The 17,272-nt window shown below is 45.5% G+C and overlaps 1 protein-coding gene across 2 annotated transcripts; it reads right to left on the minus strand.

Moving 5' to 3' along the window:
• Positions 1-432: 432 nt before the first annotated feature.
• Positions 433-16,776, minus strand: OGT (O-linked N-acetylglucosamine (GlcNAc) transferase). Of its 2 annotated transcripts, none has more exons than XM_065729317.1 (22): positions 16,652-16,776; positions 14,855-15,005; positions 13,653-13,896; positions 13,372-13,440; positions 10,365-10,481; positions 9,753-9,832; positions 9,459-9,654; positions 9,060-9,200; positions 8,742-8,842; positions 8,499-8,652; positions 8,298-8,399; positions 7,867-8,046; positions 7,456-7,614; positions 6,933-7,022; positions 5,862-5,987; positions 4,863-5,033; positions 4,618-4,734; positions 4,373-4,540; positions 2,354-2,506; positions 1,765-2,017; positions 1,461-1,584; positions 433-904 (listed from the first exon to the last, which is right to left on the minus strand). In XM_065729317.1, the coding sequence occupies exons 1-22, from the start codon at positions 16,686-16,688 to the stop codon at positions 730-732; spliced, it is 3,108 nt and encodes a 1,035-aa protein (XP_065585389.1). In that variant the 5' UTR covers positions 16,689-16,776; the 3' UTR covers positions 433-729. The 2 variants fall into 2 exon arrangements, with proteins under 2 accessions (XP_065585389.1, XP_065585388.1); XM_065729316.1 differs by having other exon boundaries at positions 14,855-15,035.
• Between the last annotated feature and the right edge of the window lie 496 nt (positions 16,777-17,272).

Here is a 17,272-nt window from a genome sequence, read left to right on the forward strand (position 1 = left end):
GGTATTTGGCACCAGTTTGTGTTTTTCCTCAAACACTCGGGGGGGGGGGGAGGATTCATTTCAAATCGAATTTGGTTTTCAAACAGAAGAGGAGCTGCCATCATGAAGCCAATTAGCTGAGTTACTGGAGAAGCTTGAAAACAAAACAAAAGTCCTCATCTAAACCAACACATTACAGAGCTCCAAAACAGAGGTCAAACATTAAAAGGCTGATATAGGCTCGAGTGGTTTATAAAACCTATAAAAAAAGACTACACCAGCAAATATGCCCTTCAGTCTGCACGGTTCAGAAATGAACGCAGGGAGCAACACTCGCTAGCTGGAAATCTTGCCATGGGAGAACCACACGTATACCAACAGGAGTACCCAAAATCAAATGTTAAAAGGCTCCAATTCCTGATCTATAGGAGGAGACAAATGCATCAGAAGATTGCATCGAATCTGAGAAATCATAATTGGTTGGGCAGTACAAACTTCCCCCGCGTCTCACTCACACAGGCTCAATCCTGTTCCAATTCCTCATGGAATAAAAGGATCCCAGGCTCTATAGAGTCTTTCTCTATCATGCAAGAAATAGGTCTGGCTGTGCTCTAATTACCATCATGTATCACTTCAGCCAGAGTACCAGGCAGATTAAGTAGAAATGCACAGTTTTTAGCTCATCATCTCTGCAGAAGTGTTTGAGGCTCAGGTCCTGGAGAGCTCCAGGTGGGCAGCAGACAAGTCTCTTCATGCAGACTCACTGGCTTCCACTGGCTTGATCATGTGGTCTGGTTTGTTGCCAGCAGCATAGTGATCCCACATCTGAAGATAGAGCCGCTCCAGGTCCATCGTGTACTGCTTTGTGTTGAACAGAGGGCTGGATATTCTCTGCTTCCACACTTTGCCACGTATTTTTTTCAGGCTACAATAAAGTTGAAGCCAGTCACAAACACCTTCCAACACTTCACAGCACTGCTCAACTTCTAAATGTGCTTCATCAGACCCAGAACTGCCCGCACAGGAACAGCAGCTCCCCAACTCCCACCGAGCTCATAGTGCTGATTCAGCCCTCATCACCTCTGCTACACAGCAGCACTCCCTCTTTGAAACAGCTGTGATGTTAACCTGTCACACCAACTGCACTGCACTAACTTACTGCACAGTTTTAACTTACAGTAAACGACAAACTGTCTCATCTTCAACCTAAAAGAACAAGAAGTGAAATATGGTGCATTTTTATCAGACAAGAGCCTGCACTTGAGCAGTTTCTTCAGAACTGCAGCACTGTTGCTGGAGCACTGTTACATTTACTGTAAAAACAGAAGCAGAGTTAACTAAGACTGTAAAGAGAGATGAGGACTGTCTGGTTTTCTTCAACATGCAACTACACACAAGGTTACTGATCAACTCAGCACTGTGTCCCACAACTGCACTTTCTATTCCTGCTGTTACACACTACACAGCACAAGTTTACTTACTATTCCAGATCAGTTCCCAGTTTCACAGCAATATCCTCATACTCCTGCCTACTTTTTGCAATAAGCTCAAGACAACCAAGGCAAGTAAGCTGGGAGGCAGCGACTCGTGATGCAAGTGTTTCACCTGTAAAAACAAACCAAATAAGGTAACAGGAGGCATCGAGTAACATGCTACACAGTACTTTCCTTCACTTTCCTTCTGCTTCCTTGAGATGAAACGAGGAAGTCTGCCAGGCCTGCTTGTTGCTATGGTTACAATTACACCACATTCACCCTCCCCATCCAGGTTTCCCCACTGCATTACCTGGCATCGTGACCATCGGAGTCCCTGCCCACAGTACATCCATCCCAGTCGTGTGCCCATTGCAAAGCGGAGTGTCGAGACAAACATCAGCCAGCTGCCCTCTCCTCACATGTTCTTCCTTGGGGGCAACAGGAGAAAAGATGATTCTGTTCTGGGAAAGACCCAAGTTCTGTGCGTACTGCTGAATATTGGGCTCTCCTACAGCTGGGAAGCGCAGCAGCCACAGCACACTGTTTGGAACTCTTTTTAAGATCTGCAACAAAAATCAAGAAGAAAATAAAGATGGTCATGTCAGAAACTTTTCCTTCTCTGGATAACAAGGGATTACAGCGCATCAAGATGAAGCAAGAGGCAGCAGCATTCAATACTATCTCTGAAAGCACAGAAGGAAAAACAAAATCACAGTTTGGAGCGGAACAGTATTACACTCCTAACACTGCTGAACGACACAACTCTGAGCGAGTCTGCAGAGTAGTACCTGAAGAATAAGTCTTGAAATTCGTGATCTCATTTATCCACTGGAACACACTCTGGAATAAATGAATGCTATCATGACCTAGAGGTTGGAGCTGAGTTCTCAGATACTCACATTAGCCCACATCTGCAGTGTGGAAGGATCAATCTTATAGAGCTGATTGAAGTTGCAGTACACAACAGCATCCTCTGGTAAGCCGTACTGAGAACGGGTGGTAACGATTATGGTTCGTGGAACTTCCTCTCCAGTTGCTGCTTTGTTGTTAATCTAAAGAGAAAGAAAAAAACCTCAAAGCTATCGGAGCTCTGGAACTAAAAGGAACGTGCTCATGTTCCTGACACACACAGTGCAACGTGTGCTGGCATCAGTTACTGAAAGCTTTTATCTTTGACTTCTCATACAAAGACAAAATTGTCTACTTACCCGGAACAAGAATTTAAGTGGTATGTGCACATGCTTGTGGATACCATGATGTTACAACCACCAAGGAACAAAACACTGGGCATACTCATGCCCTGGCTATGTCTCCCTGCAATTCCAAGTGATTAGAAAGAAATGGCATAAGGAGGCGTTACACATGGACTGTTCCCCTCCCTAAGGTCACCTCACTGCCTTGAAACTAAAAATGAGAGCATCAAGGAAGAAGAAAACAGTATTCAGAAAGCAAAGGGAGGGTTTTTTTTTCATTTTGGGGTTGGGGTGGGTGGGTTTGTTTCCATTTTTTGGTATCTCTAGTCTTGAGGATGAGTAAAAATGGTCAGAATTACAGATTTTTGTAGTCTACTTTTTGTTTGTTTTCAAGCAACAGGCAATGGTCAGAAGAAACATCCTTACAGGTATGGCAAAACAGGTACTTACAGCCTCTTTTTGTTTTAAATTTAATATTTTACATATGTATAGATTTAAAGTTTAGCTCACTGCCACTGCTGCCAGCCAAAATAAATGTACTGTTGACAAACTTGACATTCATGGGAATGACTCACTGTCACTGACTCTGTTAGAACATGGAGCCAGTATGTTGAAACTGTAAAGACACGAAGATAAACAAGATAATTTAGTTCAAAAGAAATAGGTAAGAGTGATACTGACCCAAAACACTGTGAAAACCTCAAGCACAACACACATTCCTAGTCACCCAATGCCCCAAAGTAGCCAATACCACATTAGAACAGTACAAAGAAGGGTTATGTTGGTATGATCAAAAGAGAGAAATTCCTTTTCAAAGGGCACAGATACAGCTTGGACTGCTCCTCTTGGCAGTGGAGCAATTAAGAAACACTGGTATTTCAGGGAAAGAAAAAAAAGCCAATAAACTCACTGATGAAACTAAGACAAAGCCTATTACTAACTTACAGGAAAGTTGTGCACAAAAGAATTCACATAAAAAGAAACCAAAGCATGAGATCGTGGTTAGAGCAGTAACAATAAAATGTCTCCAATGAAGAAAAATACCCTAAAAATTCACAGGGAAGTTCCACTATCTTCAGAACACAACTGATACTCAACGTTACAGAGCTGGTGTGTTTTCCAACTGTCCTAAATAACATCCTGACCTTCCCCCCAGCCCTGCTCTGACCTGGTTCTGATAGCCACGATGGACAGCAGGAGCAGATTCACATCTCAGCTGTACATACACAGAACAACGTACCAGGAAGCCTACAGATCACTCCTCCCTGTACCAGAAGACTAAACTGAAGGACAACCAGAAGACAAAAGAAGCCACATCAGAATCAAAAGGTATGTTAAAAGAGGAAAAACTGCTCTACAAGGTAAGAAATATTGAACAAAAATAGTAACTGTCACTATCACTCAAATCCCATGAACTGAAAGCACTGAGAAGTGATGGCATAGTGAACAGTTCAGAAAGATACAGCTGACAATCTTTTCTAGGCAGAAAATTCAGTTACTTCAGACTTGAGATACCTCTTGATATATAAACCCTCTACCTTTGGGGATAAATCATCTTCCACAACATCTGTGGCTTACAGCACATCTGGAGTTTCCCTCAGTATGAGAACTAAACAAATCAACATGACAGAAGAGAGGCATTTGCTTGGAGGTTCTTGTTTCTTGTTATGTTAAAACATACAGATACATTATAAAGCCCAATAGAAGTGTCCTGAAGTGCCTCACCTGAGTAGTTGCTAGTCCATTACTAATGTTGAATCCATTGATGGTTATCTGAATTTGTCCACGATTAATCATCTCAATCACAGCTTCTGCAATTGTGTTCATAGGAATGACTGGCATACTGAGGGCAGCATTGCTGTCTGCATTGTCTCCACTATCGGGACACTTCATCTATGAGAAATCCCATAAATGTCAGAGAAAGCAATAGCTCAAAAGCCTAAGACAGAACACAGAGGTGTAGCACTCACCTTAACTATCTTGACATCAGGGAGGCTGTCCAAGAAAGCCTTCAAGTCAATGCCATTCAGAACGATTCTGTTATCATAAATATGACCATTGGATTTGAAATCAATGACTGCTTTTTTCTGGAAATAAAGAGAAGCACACCACATTTGTTTACAAGATCCCTCACCAAGTATGCACTGAGTCAGTCCATTAACACAGAAACAGCTACCACCACCACCTACCTCTCTCACCCTGTCTACCTACGTACCTTTAGATGGGGGAACATGTTGGCGTGGTCTCCAATAAAGAAAGTGTTTGGCATGTAAGCTAATTTCTCTGAATACTGCTCAGCCACCTCAACTGGAGAAGTTTCTTTATCTGTGATGATGTAATCCATGAACAACGCCCCACTGGTCCCAGGATACCCCAACCACATTGCCTGAAAAACCAAGAAGCAACACTTCAGGCCCAGGTACACTGCTAAATGAAGCAAATTCACAATCAACACACAAAAGTTAAATTTTCCATCTCGAGATTCAAGTTCCTTGTTGTGCTTTACCAATTTAAAAGCAACCACTAACCCCAAACTTTCACTGGAGCAGTGTACAGGCAGAAAATATTCTAAAACTGATCCTCCAAGCAAAAGACTTCAGAGCCAACGATGCACAGCTTTAACCAGACAATTAAGCAACAGCGATTTCAACTTCTCTCTGCTGAGACAAACCCTGTAGGGCAGCATGAGCCCATTTCAGGCTTCTGCCATTCTTGTTCCACAAGCATTTTAAGCAAAAAAAAATAGTCTGATAATAACTGATCTTAATTATCAATTATTCTGACTAGAATTTCATTAAGCCTGAAGAGATTAGAGCTCATCTTTTTTTTTTTTTTTCCAAAACCTTTAAATACCCTTTTTTTGTTCTCACCTATGTTAAGAATCCAGAGGCAAACAAGAACTTTGCAGAACAGAGCTCTATTCCAGGACTGTCAAGAACACACAAATCACATGTGCACGAGTGCAAAGGCTGCATGTCTTAAATCACTTTGCAGAGAAAAGGGGAACAGAGCAGGGGGTACATGCTGTCTGAATGTTCTCTATATTGGTCAAAAGCTTCTGCCTGACCTTTCTAAATTGTGCTCACACTGTTACACACTTGAGAGTCCCCAGATCTGACACCAGTCACAAGGAGCTTTCAATGTTTTTTTCACTCTGACTCCTCCAACTCAGAAGGAGATTTTCTGCAGAGAAAAGGCTCTTCAACCTAGTTACCTGAATAGGTGCTGGTCTTAGGGCAAACAGCTCATTCCGGGCTCCCTTGGTATAGCCATTCATGTTGATCAGAATGTGGATCCCATCCTGATGGATGCGGTCCGCTGCTTTCCCATTGCATGGTATCTGAAGAACAAATGAATCAAAAGCAGTTAGCAATGAGCTTAGCAATGGATAAATGCCAACCGCATAATTTAGCCAAGACTTCGATTTTGTTTTCAACTCTTTTTAACAAGAAAAAGCAACCTGTTTTTCTTTGAGAGGGGAAAATGAAGTGCACCAACAAATATGAAAACTGCTGCCCTGTTTTTACTGTAACAGGGCTTTCAACATCCACTCCTGCAAAGGTGGAATAAACAGCTCTCCATGAGCATAACTGAAGTTCCTTACTCAAGAAAACTGTTCTCAAGTCTCAGCTTTGCCAAACCCATCTTGAAGAACAGTTCTGCTGACATGAACTTAGCATTCTTACTTATGAGAGCATATTCTCAAACAGAGTTTTAGCCATCATCTAATTCTGGGACTCTCCAGGTGCCAATCTAGTTCTGCCACCCGTATCTATCATTCCACATACATACATCCCATATTGCTTTACATTTTCTGTCAGATAGTTTAACAACTCCCTTGTATACCTTACCACACTGTTTACACAAACATTAAAAACCAAACCCAAATATACAACAACAAAAAAACAGAAGCAAGCTTTTTGATAGAGGCTGGGGAATGCCTCCACCAAATGGAGCCTCTTTCCTGCTTCCCTGGGATAAAGTAACCTTAAGCAAGCTTAAATATTTGCAGCTGCAGGATCTCGGCTGATCCATGGCATTTAGAGATGCAAATTATCTTAAGACCAAATGAAACAGCTGCTGAATATTTTTTAATCTAACTCTAATAATCACCAAGGTCACACAATAGCCTCTGTACCTCACGTTAATTACGCCTAACACCAATACATCTATTAACCCCCAAATTCTGAAACCAGCGTCAGTTTCATTCAATAAATCATTGCAGCTTAAAAACTTCCCCTGTTCATCTTTACACTTTGATTTGCCAGTGCACTGAAAAGCTCACCTGAGATAAGTCAACGAAGTGATTTGCTTCTGCCATCACTTTCACACGGAAGTTGGTACCATCATCAGGACTCAGTGCATAACAGAACACCTGCAGGAAGAGGCAGCAGAAACGGACTGAGCACCTGCAACTATTCTAACAGCTATAAAACTCTTGTCACAAGTTTATAGTTATTTTGCAACAAAACACTTTTGCTATCTGGTATTTTCATTCTAAGTTACTTTAATAAAATCGCAGTTGGTTTCAGACCAACCCTATAGCACTTATTTGTGTGGCAGTTATCAATGAGAAAATAGTAAAGAAGAAGGGGCACAGGGTGTTCAACACATCAGCATCAGGCCCCACATCCACCCAGTTCTGGTCCTACTGGGACACACCACACCTTGCAGAGACTAAAACACAGCATTCTCATCAGCTCAAGGTCAAGTGAGTGTAACTAATTAATTACCATTAAGCGTTTTAATTTTCTAACACTTTCTACAAGATACTATTTTAAAGCTTCAGCACACTTTCATATTTTTACCTCAAATTTGTCTGGGTTATGCATGCCGGGGATCGACTGCATTAGGTGAGATGTTGGATGGTTTCCAAAATCAGAGCTCACGTAACCAATGCGAAGCCGACCTTCACTGGCCTTCAAATCCTTTGGATGCTCATATGGTGGCTTGTGAAGAACATTAATCTGTCAAGAAAACACACACGTGTTCAGAGAGCCAGGAACTAAAACTAAATGCTAAGCAGATAAAAAGTCATTGATTTTTCAGAATGAGCCCTATCAATATTTAATTAAGTGGGCTGCAGGCATCAGTTTCAGACCTGCACTGCCTTGGGCCAGTGGCAAGGAAGCCTTACAAAGCCCAGTACAACATGAGTATTAGACTTTTGTAAGACCAGGCACATGTGCCTCACAACAGACCTTTACAAAACCTCCTACCTTGTCCAAACACAGATTTCCATGTCTCTCAGCAATAGCCTTCCTAAAACTGTGAGAAAGGGGATAGAGCATGCTGTGATGAGGGTGGACAGAAGGCAGTCTGTTTTTCTCCAGCTGATCAGCCACGATGCTAACTAGCTTCTTCATCCTCTCATCATAGTCTGTCCAGTCACAGACAATCTACAAGAAAAAGAAAGAATAAAACAAAACATAGGACAACAAGGTTCATTTGATCTAAGGTTTCTCAAGAAGCCAAGACCAAATTTTCTTCCAAAAACAGAAGCAAAACTTCCAGCAATTACTGTCGATGACTATACATCTTCTGATTTAAGATTTTTTCACTTTGCTGTAAGTGTTTGGTTGAGGTGATCAAGCTTTGGAACTCATACAGAGGAATCTTAAGCTCACAGTTGACACCTTCCCCTCCTCACCTGCAGACAGTGAGCCAAGTTGCAGTAGGCATCAGGGAAATCGGGTTTCAGTTTCAGAGCGGTGCGGTAGGAGGCAATGGCTTCTGGGATGTTCCCTGAATCCTGTGAAGACAAAGGAATGAGTCAGGAGATAAAAACATACCCATGCTAAGTACCCACAGAGCTCCAACACATTCTGAGTGATTCTGCATTGTGCATTACCTTGTGAATAGATGCCAGGTTGCTATGAGCATCAGCAAAAGCTGGGTTGATCTGAATGGCACGGGTGTAGCACTGGAGCGCCCCTTGAACGTCCTGCATTTCCTTCAAGGTATTTCCCATGTTAGAGTAAGCATCTGCAAACGTGGGGCTGATTCTGAGAAGCCAAGATAACAAGTTAGGAACAAAAAGGCTTCTCCTTCCTGTCAGGAAAGGCTGGGAATGTTACAAACAGTGTTCATTTACCTAATTGCCTCTTTGTAATGCATCAGAGCTTCCTGTAACTTGCCTTGCTGTTGGAGAACACTTGCTAAATTTGAATGAGCAGCAGCAAACTCTGGAAACACCTGGGGAAGAAAAAATTGCCATCTGTCTATCAAATCCCCAGAGACCACCACAACGGAACTGATCCTGTGCATTTCTTTGTCTTATTTTTTTATGACTCGTGTCCGAGCAGACTTCCTGCTGCTCAGGGTAGGAGATGCAAAAAAAGCAGCTGTATGTCATACGAGGTAACTCCCAGCTTTATTTCCCTTTTCCCCCCACCACCACATCCAACTGCACCTCAAGAGCCTTCCGGTACAGGCGGACAGCCTCCTCGATGTTCCCCTGCTCCCGTTTGATGTTGGCCAGATTGTTGAGGGAATCTGCGTGAGTGGGACAAAGCCGAAGAGCTGTATTGTAACATTCTTCTGCTTCAGCCACCTGAACAGCAACGAAACAGGAAGGGACAATTAGGGAAATGTTCATACTGCAGAGCGTCCTCTAACGGCACTGTTTGAGAAGGCAGTATACAAATCACTCTAACAGGTTTGAAATGATTATCTCCTGAATTATTCCTCAGGAACAAGCGAGCACAACAGTATGTGTCACCTGAATAAAACTGGGACCACTGGTGCCTAAAACTTCAGTAATACTTATTTTAACATTTTTAAGAAGGTAGAAAAAGAAAGCACTCCTTACACTGCCCTTCTCCTTCAAGGCGTTGGCCAAGTTACAATAGGCATCGGGGAAGTGAGGCTGCAGTTCAATAGCCCTCCTGTAGGTGTCTATTGCCAGGTCTATCAGGCCTTGCTCGTAATACACACAAGCAAGGTTGCCGTGTACAACTGCGTGGTTTGGACTCAAACTCAAGGCTCGAAGATAAGCTGCTACAGCTCTGAAACGAGAAAAAGAATGTAAACTATCACCCACAGAGAGGCAACTTCCCTTGGTTATAAAAGCATACGTAAAACGTTCAGGGGACACATTCAATACCTGTCAAATATTCTTGCCTCCTTCAGGACATTTCCTAGATTGATGTACGCATCCAAAAAGTTTGGGTCAAGTGTTACAGCCTGCAATCACAAGTTTTGAGCATTAGCACAAAAGCTTTCCCTAAGATACCTGAAGCTAGGTGTTGTGTTGGTAGCTTCCCCTTTTAATGTATATATAATTCATACACGTGTCTATTTTTAAGTCTAGTACACCTATCTGTAAGCCTTTAAGACCACTGAAAACCCTTGTAAGGGAGGAAAACTTCAGTTACATAAATAAGCCATAACATCGAGGTTACTTATCTGCAGAAAGGACAAAGTCCACTACCTTCAAACCGTTAACTTCCTTGCTGAAGTCACGACCTAATTCTCTCCATCAACTTCAAAGAATCTCATCTTTGCTACGTGTGTGAAACCCTCAGGGCAATTCTGACTCTCTTTGGTGGCATACAGGCAGCCTGAAACATCCTGAAGCAAACAAGGGCCTAGCATAGGGTGGCAACTGGAGGATAAGAAGTTCTGCTGGTCAAAATGTTTCTGTCATCTACCAAAGCACTCTTTTGTAAGCAGACATAAAAATCCATCAGTGAGGGTGACTGCCTTATGTTGTTACCTTTTCAAAGTGATGAATGGCGAGCCAGATTTCTCCTTGGGCATTGAAAACACAGCCAAGGTTACTCCATGCCACTGCAAAGTTTGGTTGAGTCTCAATTGCTTTTAAGTAACAGGCCTTGGAACAGTTAAAGAAGAGAGATACAAGGGAAGGGGAATATTTGTAAAAAAGAAAAAAAATGAGAGAAAACAATTGTTAGTATGCCTTCTCTAACCAGCCAAAAGTGACCCTGCAGTATAGGCTAGCTTGCGCCAAAACTACTGCGCTGCAAACTGCTGTTGGTCCTGCGCCAGCGCAAACCAAAACCCAGGTGCAAGCCCACCATTCTTCAGTTCCACTGACAGGCCAAAAAGCCTCCGGACCCCAGCTCAGCACAGAAGGAATCCTAGGGACGGGGTAAGTAAAAAACAGCACTAAAAAAAGCCTGTGGAAAAACAACTCCGGCGTGGTTTAAGCTGTGGAACGTCGCAAACGAAATCGCTCTCAAGCTTAGAGAAACCAGCGAAAAACGTGCAGCTTTTTGTCAGCTTTAGCTGTCCTCGTCTGGCACGGCCCCGAAACCTCCAGTGACAGGATGAAACCTCCAATGACAGGATTGCACCGAGGTTCAGGTCCCTGCAATGCAAGCGCGAGAAAGTCGCTGCGCGTCCTAACCAGCACGGCGCCGCGCTCGCGCTCAACTGCTCGCCTCCAGCGCCTGCCCCTAGTGAACGGCCAGCCAGGACCATTAATCTGTCAGACAGCCCCGTAATAAAACTCGCCCGTTCAAATTTGATGTCTGAGAGCACCACAGAGCCAATCGCAGCGGCCGCAGCCCGGCGCCGGGCGGTCACCCAGAGATTAATCACCCGGCCAACCGTTCACGAGGGCTCCATCGCGCGCGACGCGCGTCACCGCTGCGCAGCCTTTGCGCTACTGCAGGATCACAGCGCGTCATCGGAAGAGCAGCACGCTGCAATCCAAACAAAGAAGAAAAAAGGAAAAAAAATGAACAACCAGAAGAGTTAGAAGCTTTTTTTTTTTTTTTTTTTTTTACTATTAACTATCTCCAATTACTTCTTTAAAAAATATATCTTAATTTACGTTTACTTTACTTCTTTGAAAGAATTTGTGGCTACTAGTATTAAACATTCTTACATTACTTGCTCGTAATTAAATATTTTAAGCTGTTTCTGAAGCCACAAGACAGAAGATTCAGGCATGGAGGCAAATGGTTTTGCTGTGGCAGTTACAAACCCGTTACCATATTTCTCATCATGTGACTTTTCGGTGCGTTCCTTGCTGGAAGAGGAGGAGGAGGTGTGTGTCTGCCCTAGATCCAGGCCTCGAGCTCCCTTCAGCGAGGCACCTTACGCATGGAATAGGAGGTTTCACCCACCTGAAACCTTCTAAATACAATATCAGTGGTGAAAAACCAAAAACAAGAGAGAAAATAAAACAAGATCATTAGTAAAAGTTCAACAAAGCAATTGCAATTTTTTTGGATATGTCTTAACACATGGGAATGAGGACAATCTGTCTGTAACAAGGGAGACATGCAGAAGGGAGAGGGTTAATCAGGGCAATTGCATACAGCAGGGGCTTTTTTTTTTTGGAAGAAAGGCTCTGAAGTATCTACGAAGAAATTAAATTTTAGTTCAAACTGCAAGGAATTTGCTGGCTTGATCTTTCAAATGGACTGATAACCAAAGAAACACGTTGCAATTTACTCGAGATGTTTTTCCTCGGTTTATTAAGTTCTCACAAAACGGAATAACACTTTCAAACTAGGTGTGTCTCCAGAGCTCTGAAACAAAGAAGTCAGCAACCTAAGGCAGGCGCAGTGTCTTGGCCTATACCAGTCACACTAAAGCTGCAGTGAAGTGCAATTCGTGTTAGCTGTCCGCTTGGTGGGCTGAGAACCAAGTGTCTCAAAGACTGTTCAAACCATAAACGGTACCACAGAGTGTTTGCAACCTGGATCTGACCAAATCAATCACGCTGCCCTAGGATGGTACACGCATCCAAGTTGTTCTGGAAAAGTCCAAAAGAGAATCGACTTTGAACCTACGCTCCCATCACCCCCTAAGATCATCCCCCCCTGGTGCTGCAGCCAAACAGACAGCTACGCTGTTCATACACTCCACTTTTTAGCATGCGCGTGGGGCTTGGAGTGACAGACGTGGAGGCCAGAGTGTCCCTGATTTCTCCACACTCCTCACCCCTGCAGCGCGGCCGCGTAAGGTGGCTTGTAACAAGACCATTTCTTTGTGCAATCCAACTTTTAACATGCCAAGAGATTTTCAACTCATCTCGGTGTTCAAATTCTCAGTTTAGGAAACACAAGACTGCTAGAAGCCACCTTTCCACTACAGCAAGTTTTCTTTGATCAGTTCATTTCCAAACAAACCAGCTTTGTCCTTCTGATTGCTTTATTTTAGGGAGGGGAGGAGGGAAGGCGTGAAGAAAAGTTATTCAGGGGTGCGCATACTGCAGCTATTGACCATTTACTAGCCTTTCTTCCACCATCGAGGGAAGGGAAAAGTTAAAAAAGAATAAATATCTTTAAAAGCCAATATTACAAGGTAACATTTGGATAAGTTTCTTCTCCACTTACAAGCCACAAAGGACTTTAGAAGAGCAGCATTTTCAATAGCACCTGCATCGTACAGGGATCTCGAGCTAACCACAGGCTCTCTGCTTGGCAGCAGCAGGCAAGCCTCAGATTTGAAGGACTGTTACTTATTTCCAGATAAGAGCATGGTGGAGCCCCTGCCCAATACTTCAGAATGGTATCAGATAGTCTAGTTCAGCAGGAAGGCTCGGTAACGTTCCACTTCTTGACTTAAACCAACTTTTAATCATGGACATGCCATATCTTGCCCTGCAACTACTCTGGGGTGTCTCAGTGCCTTCAGTTTTCAGCAGTTTCTCAGACTGTCTGTAGATCAACGCAGATTTGAAGACTTGGTGCAAAGTTCAAGTTTTCAAAACACTGGTGTTTACATGTATTTTACTCAACACCTACCTTGGCTTCTTCCAAGCGACCCAGGGCTTTGAGCAGGTTCCCCAGGTCACTACGAACACAGTACAAGTCCTGAAAAACCAAAGTCACACAGTCAGCTTCGTGTGCCTTTTGCGTCACGTTGGTTGTTTTATACTTATTAACCTAGATTCATAAATGACACCACTGCCATTCTGGCTTTTAACTAGCTCTCAGTAACGACCTTGTTTCCTGTATTCCTAACAGCTTTCCTCCCTGCGTATCCCCCATGAATGCACTGAACCCTTCAGCAAGGCACTACTTACAGGGTTGTACTGAAGGGCAGACACGTATGCCTGTACTGCTCCTTCCATATCCCCTGCAGCTACCAGCGCAGCAGCCAGATTAATATATCCATCAATGAAATCTGGTTTGAGGCGCAGTGCGTGTCTGTAGTGCTCGATAGCTTCCTGCAGCTGTCCACGTTCCTTGTACACATTGCCCAGATTTGAGTAGGCTTCAGCCAGCAGTGGGTTCTGTTTAATAGCCAAAGTGCTGAAGTGAGCAGACCTAGAGAAAACCACACAAGTTAATGGAAGGCATTTGATTTTCAGTGTTTGCCTGTTTACTGTTCAATGAACGGTCATGCTTAAGCAAGCCAAACGTACAGCCAACATATCTGGACTTAAGAGAGCTATCTATGTGTGGCCTGCCCTCGTTTAACCACCTCCCCTGTTCCTATTGCAGGTTCTGCTGAGAAAGACAACCCAGCTGCAGTCATTGGGATTCAGGTCTCCTCACACCTGAGCTCTGCACGGATGGAGAAAGCATCACAAATATTCTGTTAAGCCTCTTCAAACATCTGCACGTTTTTTTCTAGGCAGTGTTTCACTTTTAAGAAACAGGATACAGCAGGCAGACGTAGGCTTTAAAATTCTGCCCCGCTCTCCTGTTTTATGTTCCCACATCTACAGCTCCACTCAGAAGCCTACACAGAATAAATCCCAGTTACAAGGCTGTACTTCCCTTCACCAGCACTGAGATGTGAAGTTCCAAAGGCTTGACAAACACAAGTAAGGTCAGAGGGAGGCAGGCAGAAGAAACAAGGAGACAACTCTTAACTCAGCAATGCCATTTCACTGCAAACAATCAACCTCAGAATTTAAGAAAATTAACCCCACTCTACAGGTGGAATACATGGAGACTTCTGTCTACACATGCAAATAACTCAGGGGCATGCAAGTGTGGCTGATACATTGACATTAAAGTGCACGATATGAAAACAACACGAGAATAACAGCAATATCTGTTGTTTGCTGCAAAGCTAGCAACTCCCACTTGTGTTCCTCTTATCCTAAAAGAACTCAAGAAAATAGAACATTATTTTAGCCACTCATTACTGCTACCATGAAGTCAGTGTCTGCATTCAGTGCTAAAGCCAACGTTAGATGAGCACTTTTAATAACTGCTCGACCTTACCAGGAGCACAAGCTCCAAAACAAGCTTGAACACAACATCTCAATCCTACCTGTCCAATCTGCGACACTGGAAGTGAATAGACGATAGCAATAAAAGCACACCAGTATTATCAGGCTCTTGTCTCCAAAGCTGCATGCAGTGTCTCTCTGCTGCTTCAAAGTCTCCTGCCTGATACTCACGATGAGCCAACTCCGCTAACCCTTGGAAGGAAAGCATACGTTTCGTTGGTTCTGGAGAATCACCAAAACATTTAAGGGGGGAAAACAAAAAGTTAGAGAATGGAAACAAAACGAAAGAAACCAAACAGAAACAAAACGAATGTGAAAATAAATAAATAAAATGAAATGAAATGAAATAAATAAGCGTTTCAAACTGAAGGATGAAAACGTCTGAAGTTACACAACACACTACAGCAGGTGGCAGTTTGTGCTCTCAGCTCTTCAGGCCCCAGCTACTGCTGGGGTAACTCTAACAGTGAGTGATTTCATCACTTAGTATTTGGAAACAAAACCAACCCTTGCAGTTATACAAGTCCAAATACTTTTCAAGTTAATAGGAAATAGCTGAGGTATTCCCAACGTGAGGAGCTACTCGGGCTCACATCAGCACCAAAGCTAACGACTGAACAATGAATTTCCTTAACCCCCATCCCGCCCCCAAACCGCGCACATAACACTTCCTGGCGCTGAAAAGTTGAAGGACAAGAGACACAGACTTCAAAAGACTCGAACAAAAAGGAGCTCTGCAGATCCGTAGATCCGTATCTCTCGAAAGCCCTCCAGGAAAAACCCGCAATGCATAGCATTCCTTTAAACCTCCACGCCGCCTCTGTTATCTGCCCCGCATAACAATTCCTCCATTGGAAGAGCGGCTGAATGCTATCTGATGGGAGAGCGCACCGAGCTCCTGGGGCTGGGATGCAGCGGGAGGGACACGGAGCCAACTACTGCCACCAAACCCCTGCCCGAGCGACCTACGCCAGGAGTCCATCCGCCGCCTTACAAAGACGGTTTTGCATCAGAATAGAGACAGAGCAGCTCGGGATTAAACACAAGTGCTCACGCCAGAAGGAAGCGCCCTCAGGTTGTGCCCTTACACCAGTCCCCACTGTTAAAAAGCTCCGACTACCACGAGCATCGCTTACTCCTCCTCGTGACGCCCGGGACAGGGAAGGGCACTGAACCCCATTCGTTCAGCACTTCCCACGCGGTCCCACGGAGCGGTGGAACCAATCACACAATGGTTGGGGTTGGATAGGACCTCTAAGGTCATCCAGCTCCGACCCCACCGCTCTAGCAGGGACACCTCCCTGCAGCCCAGGCTGCTCGCAGCCCCGCGCATCCATCCAGGCCCGGGCACCCCCAGCCTGGCTGGGCAACCTGTACCAGTGCCTCCCTGCCCTCACGGAGCCCCTTCCCCATCCCCAGCCTAACCCACCCTCCTCCAGGTTGAGATCCGTCCCGTTATACCGATCCGCCCCAACTTCCCTCTGCGACAGCTCCCAAGGTCGCGAATCCCCCACAGAGAGCCCCGCTACGCGCTCAGCACCCGCCCCTCGGGACCTAACGTCGCTGGAAACCACTCCGATTGTTCCCAGCGTTTCCCGTCGGCGCCGAAGGGCTTAAAAACCAAGGCCGACCCCACCTCCAAACCCAAACCCCCCGGCGCAGCGCGGTTATTTGGGGCCGGCTCTCTGCTCCCCGTCCTGCAGCGGACGGACGGACAAATATAGATAAATATAGCGCCCCGCACGCGCGGGCCGGGCCGGGCCGGGCCCAGGCGGCCGCTTCTGGAAAGTTCCGCCGGGATCGGTCCCCGCGGAGCGCGGCCCCGAGCGCGGCGGTACCTGTGCTGTCAGCCACGTTCCCCACGGAGGTCGCCATCGGGGCGGGGGCCGGGCTGAGGCGGCGGAGAACGGCCGAGCTGCCCGCGCTCCCGGCACGCTGAGGCGGCGGCTCCGAAATGGCGCTGGCGGAGGCGGCGGAAAGCCGAATGGCTGCGGCCGGACCTAGCTCCCCGCGACAAATAGTCCGGGCGGAGCCAGGCGGCGGGGAGCCGCGCGGCGGAGGGATACGGCGGAAGCACATCCGTCTCCTTCCGCCGGCCGCCCCCTCTCTATCTCTTACACTCGCACGCGCTCCGAAGCGGCTTTGTCAGCGGAGGGATCGCTCCGCGCGGCGCCATTGCGACAAACGCGGCCGCACTGCGCATGCGCCGCTGCTCGCCTCCGCGGGCACGTGCGGCGTGGGGGGGGGGCGGCCCCACCGCGTCCCCCCGCCCACGTGGGGGTTTGTTCACTGCGCTGTGCCCGCGCTCACACGGCGCAATTCGCTGTAAAACCCGCGGCTCCCCGCTTTGTTTGCAGGCGGCTGAAGGGCTGCAGCCTCCCGGCTGTTATTCTGGGATAGGAGGAGCCCGCGGAGAGGGGAAGGCTTCAATTAGCAAGTTTGGAGCGCAGGGACTAATT

Source organism: Cyrtonyx montezumae, unplaced genomic scaffold, assembly GCF_038088225.1.
Source record: "Cyrtonyx montezumae isolate F1298 unplaced genomic scaffold, pur_monq_1.0 scaffold_11, whole genome shotgun sequence".
Lineage (NCBI taxonomy): Eukaryota > Metazoa > Chordata > Aves > Galliformes > Odontophoridae > Cyrtonyx > Cyrtonyx montezumae.

Excerpts from the sequence above, each read along its gene's own strand:
- OGT (XM_065729316.1), bottom strand. The coding sequence starts at position 16,688 with ATGGCGACCTCCGTGGGGAACGTGGCTGACAGCACAG. Across the intron at positions 15,036-16,651 it reads GAACGTGGCTGACAGCACAG|AACCAACGAAACGTATGCTT; the intron begins GTACCGCCGCGC and ends GTGATTCTCCAG. Across the intron at positions 5,988-6,932 it reads ACTTCGTTGACTTATCTCAG|ATACCATGCAATGGGAAAGC; the intron begins GTGAGCTTTTCA and ends TTTGTTCTTCAG.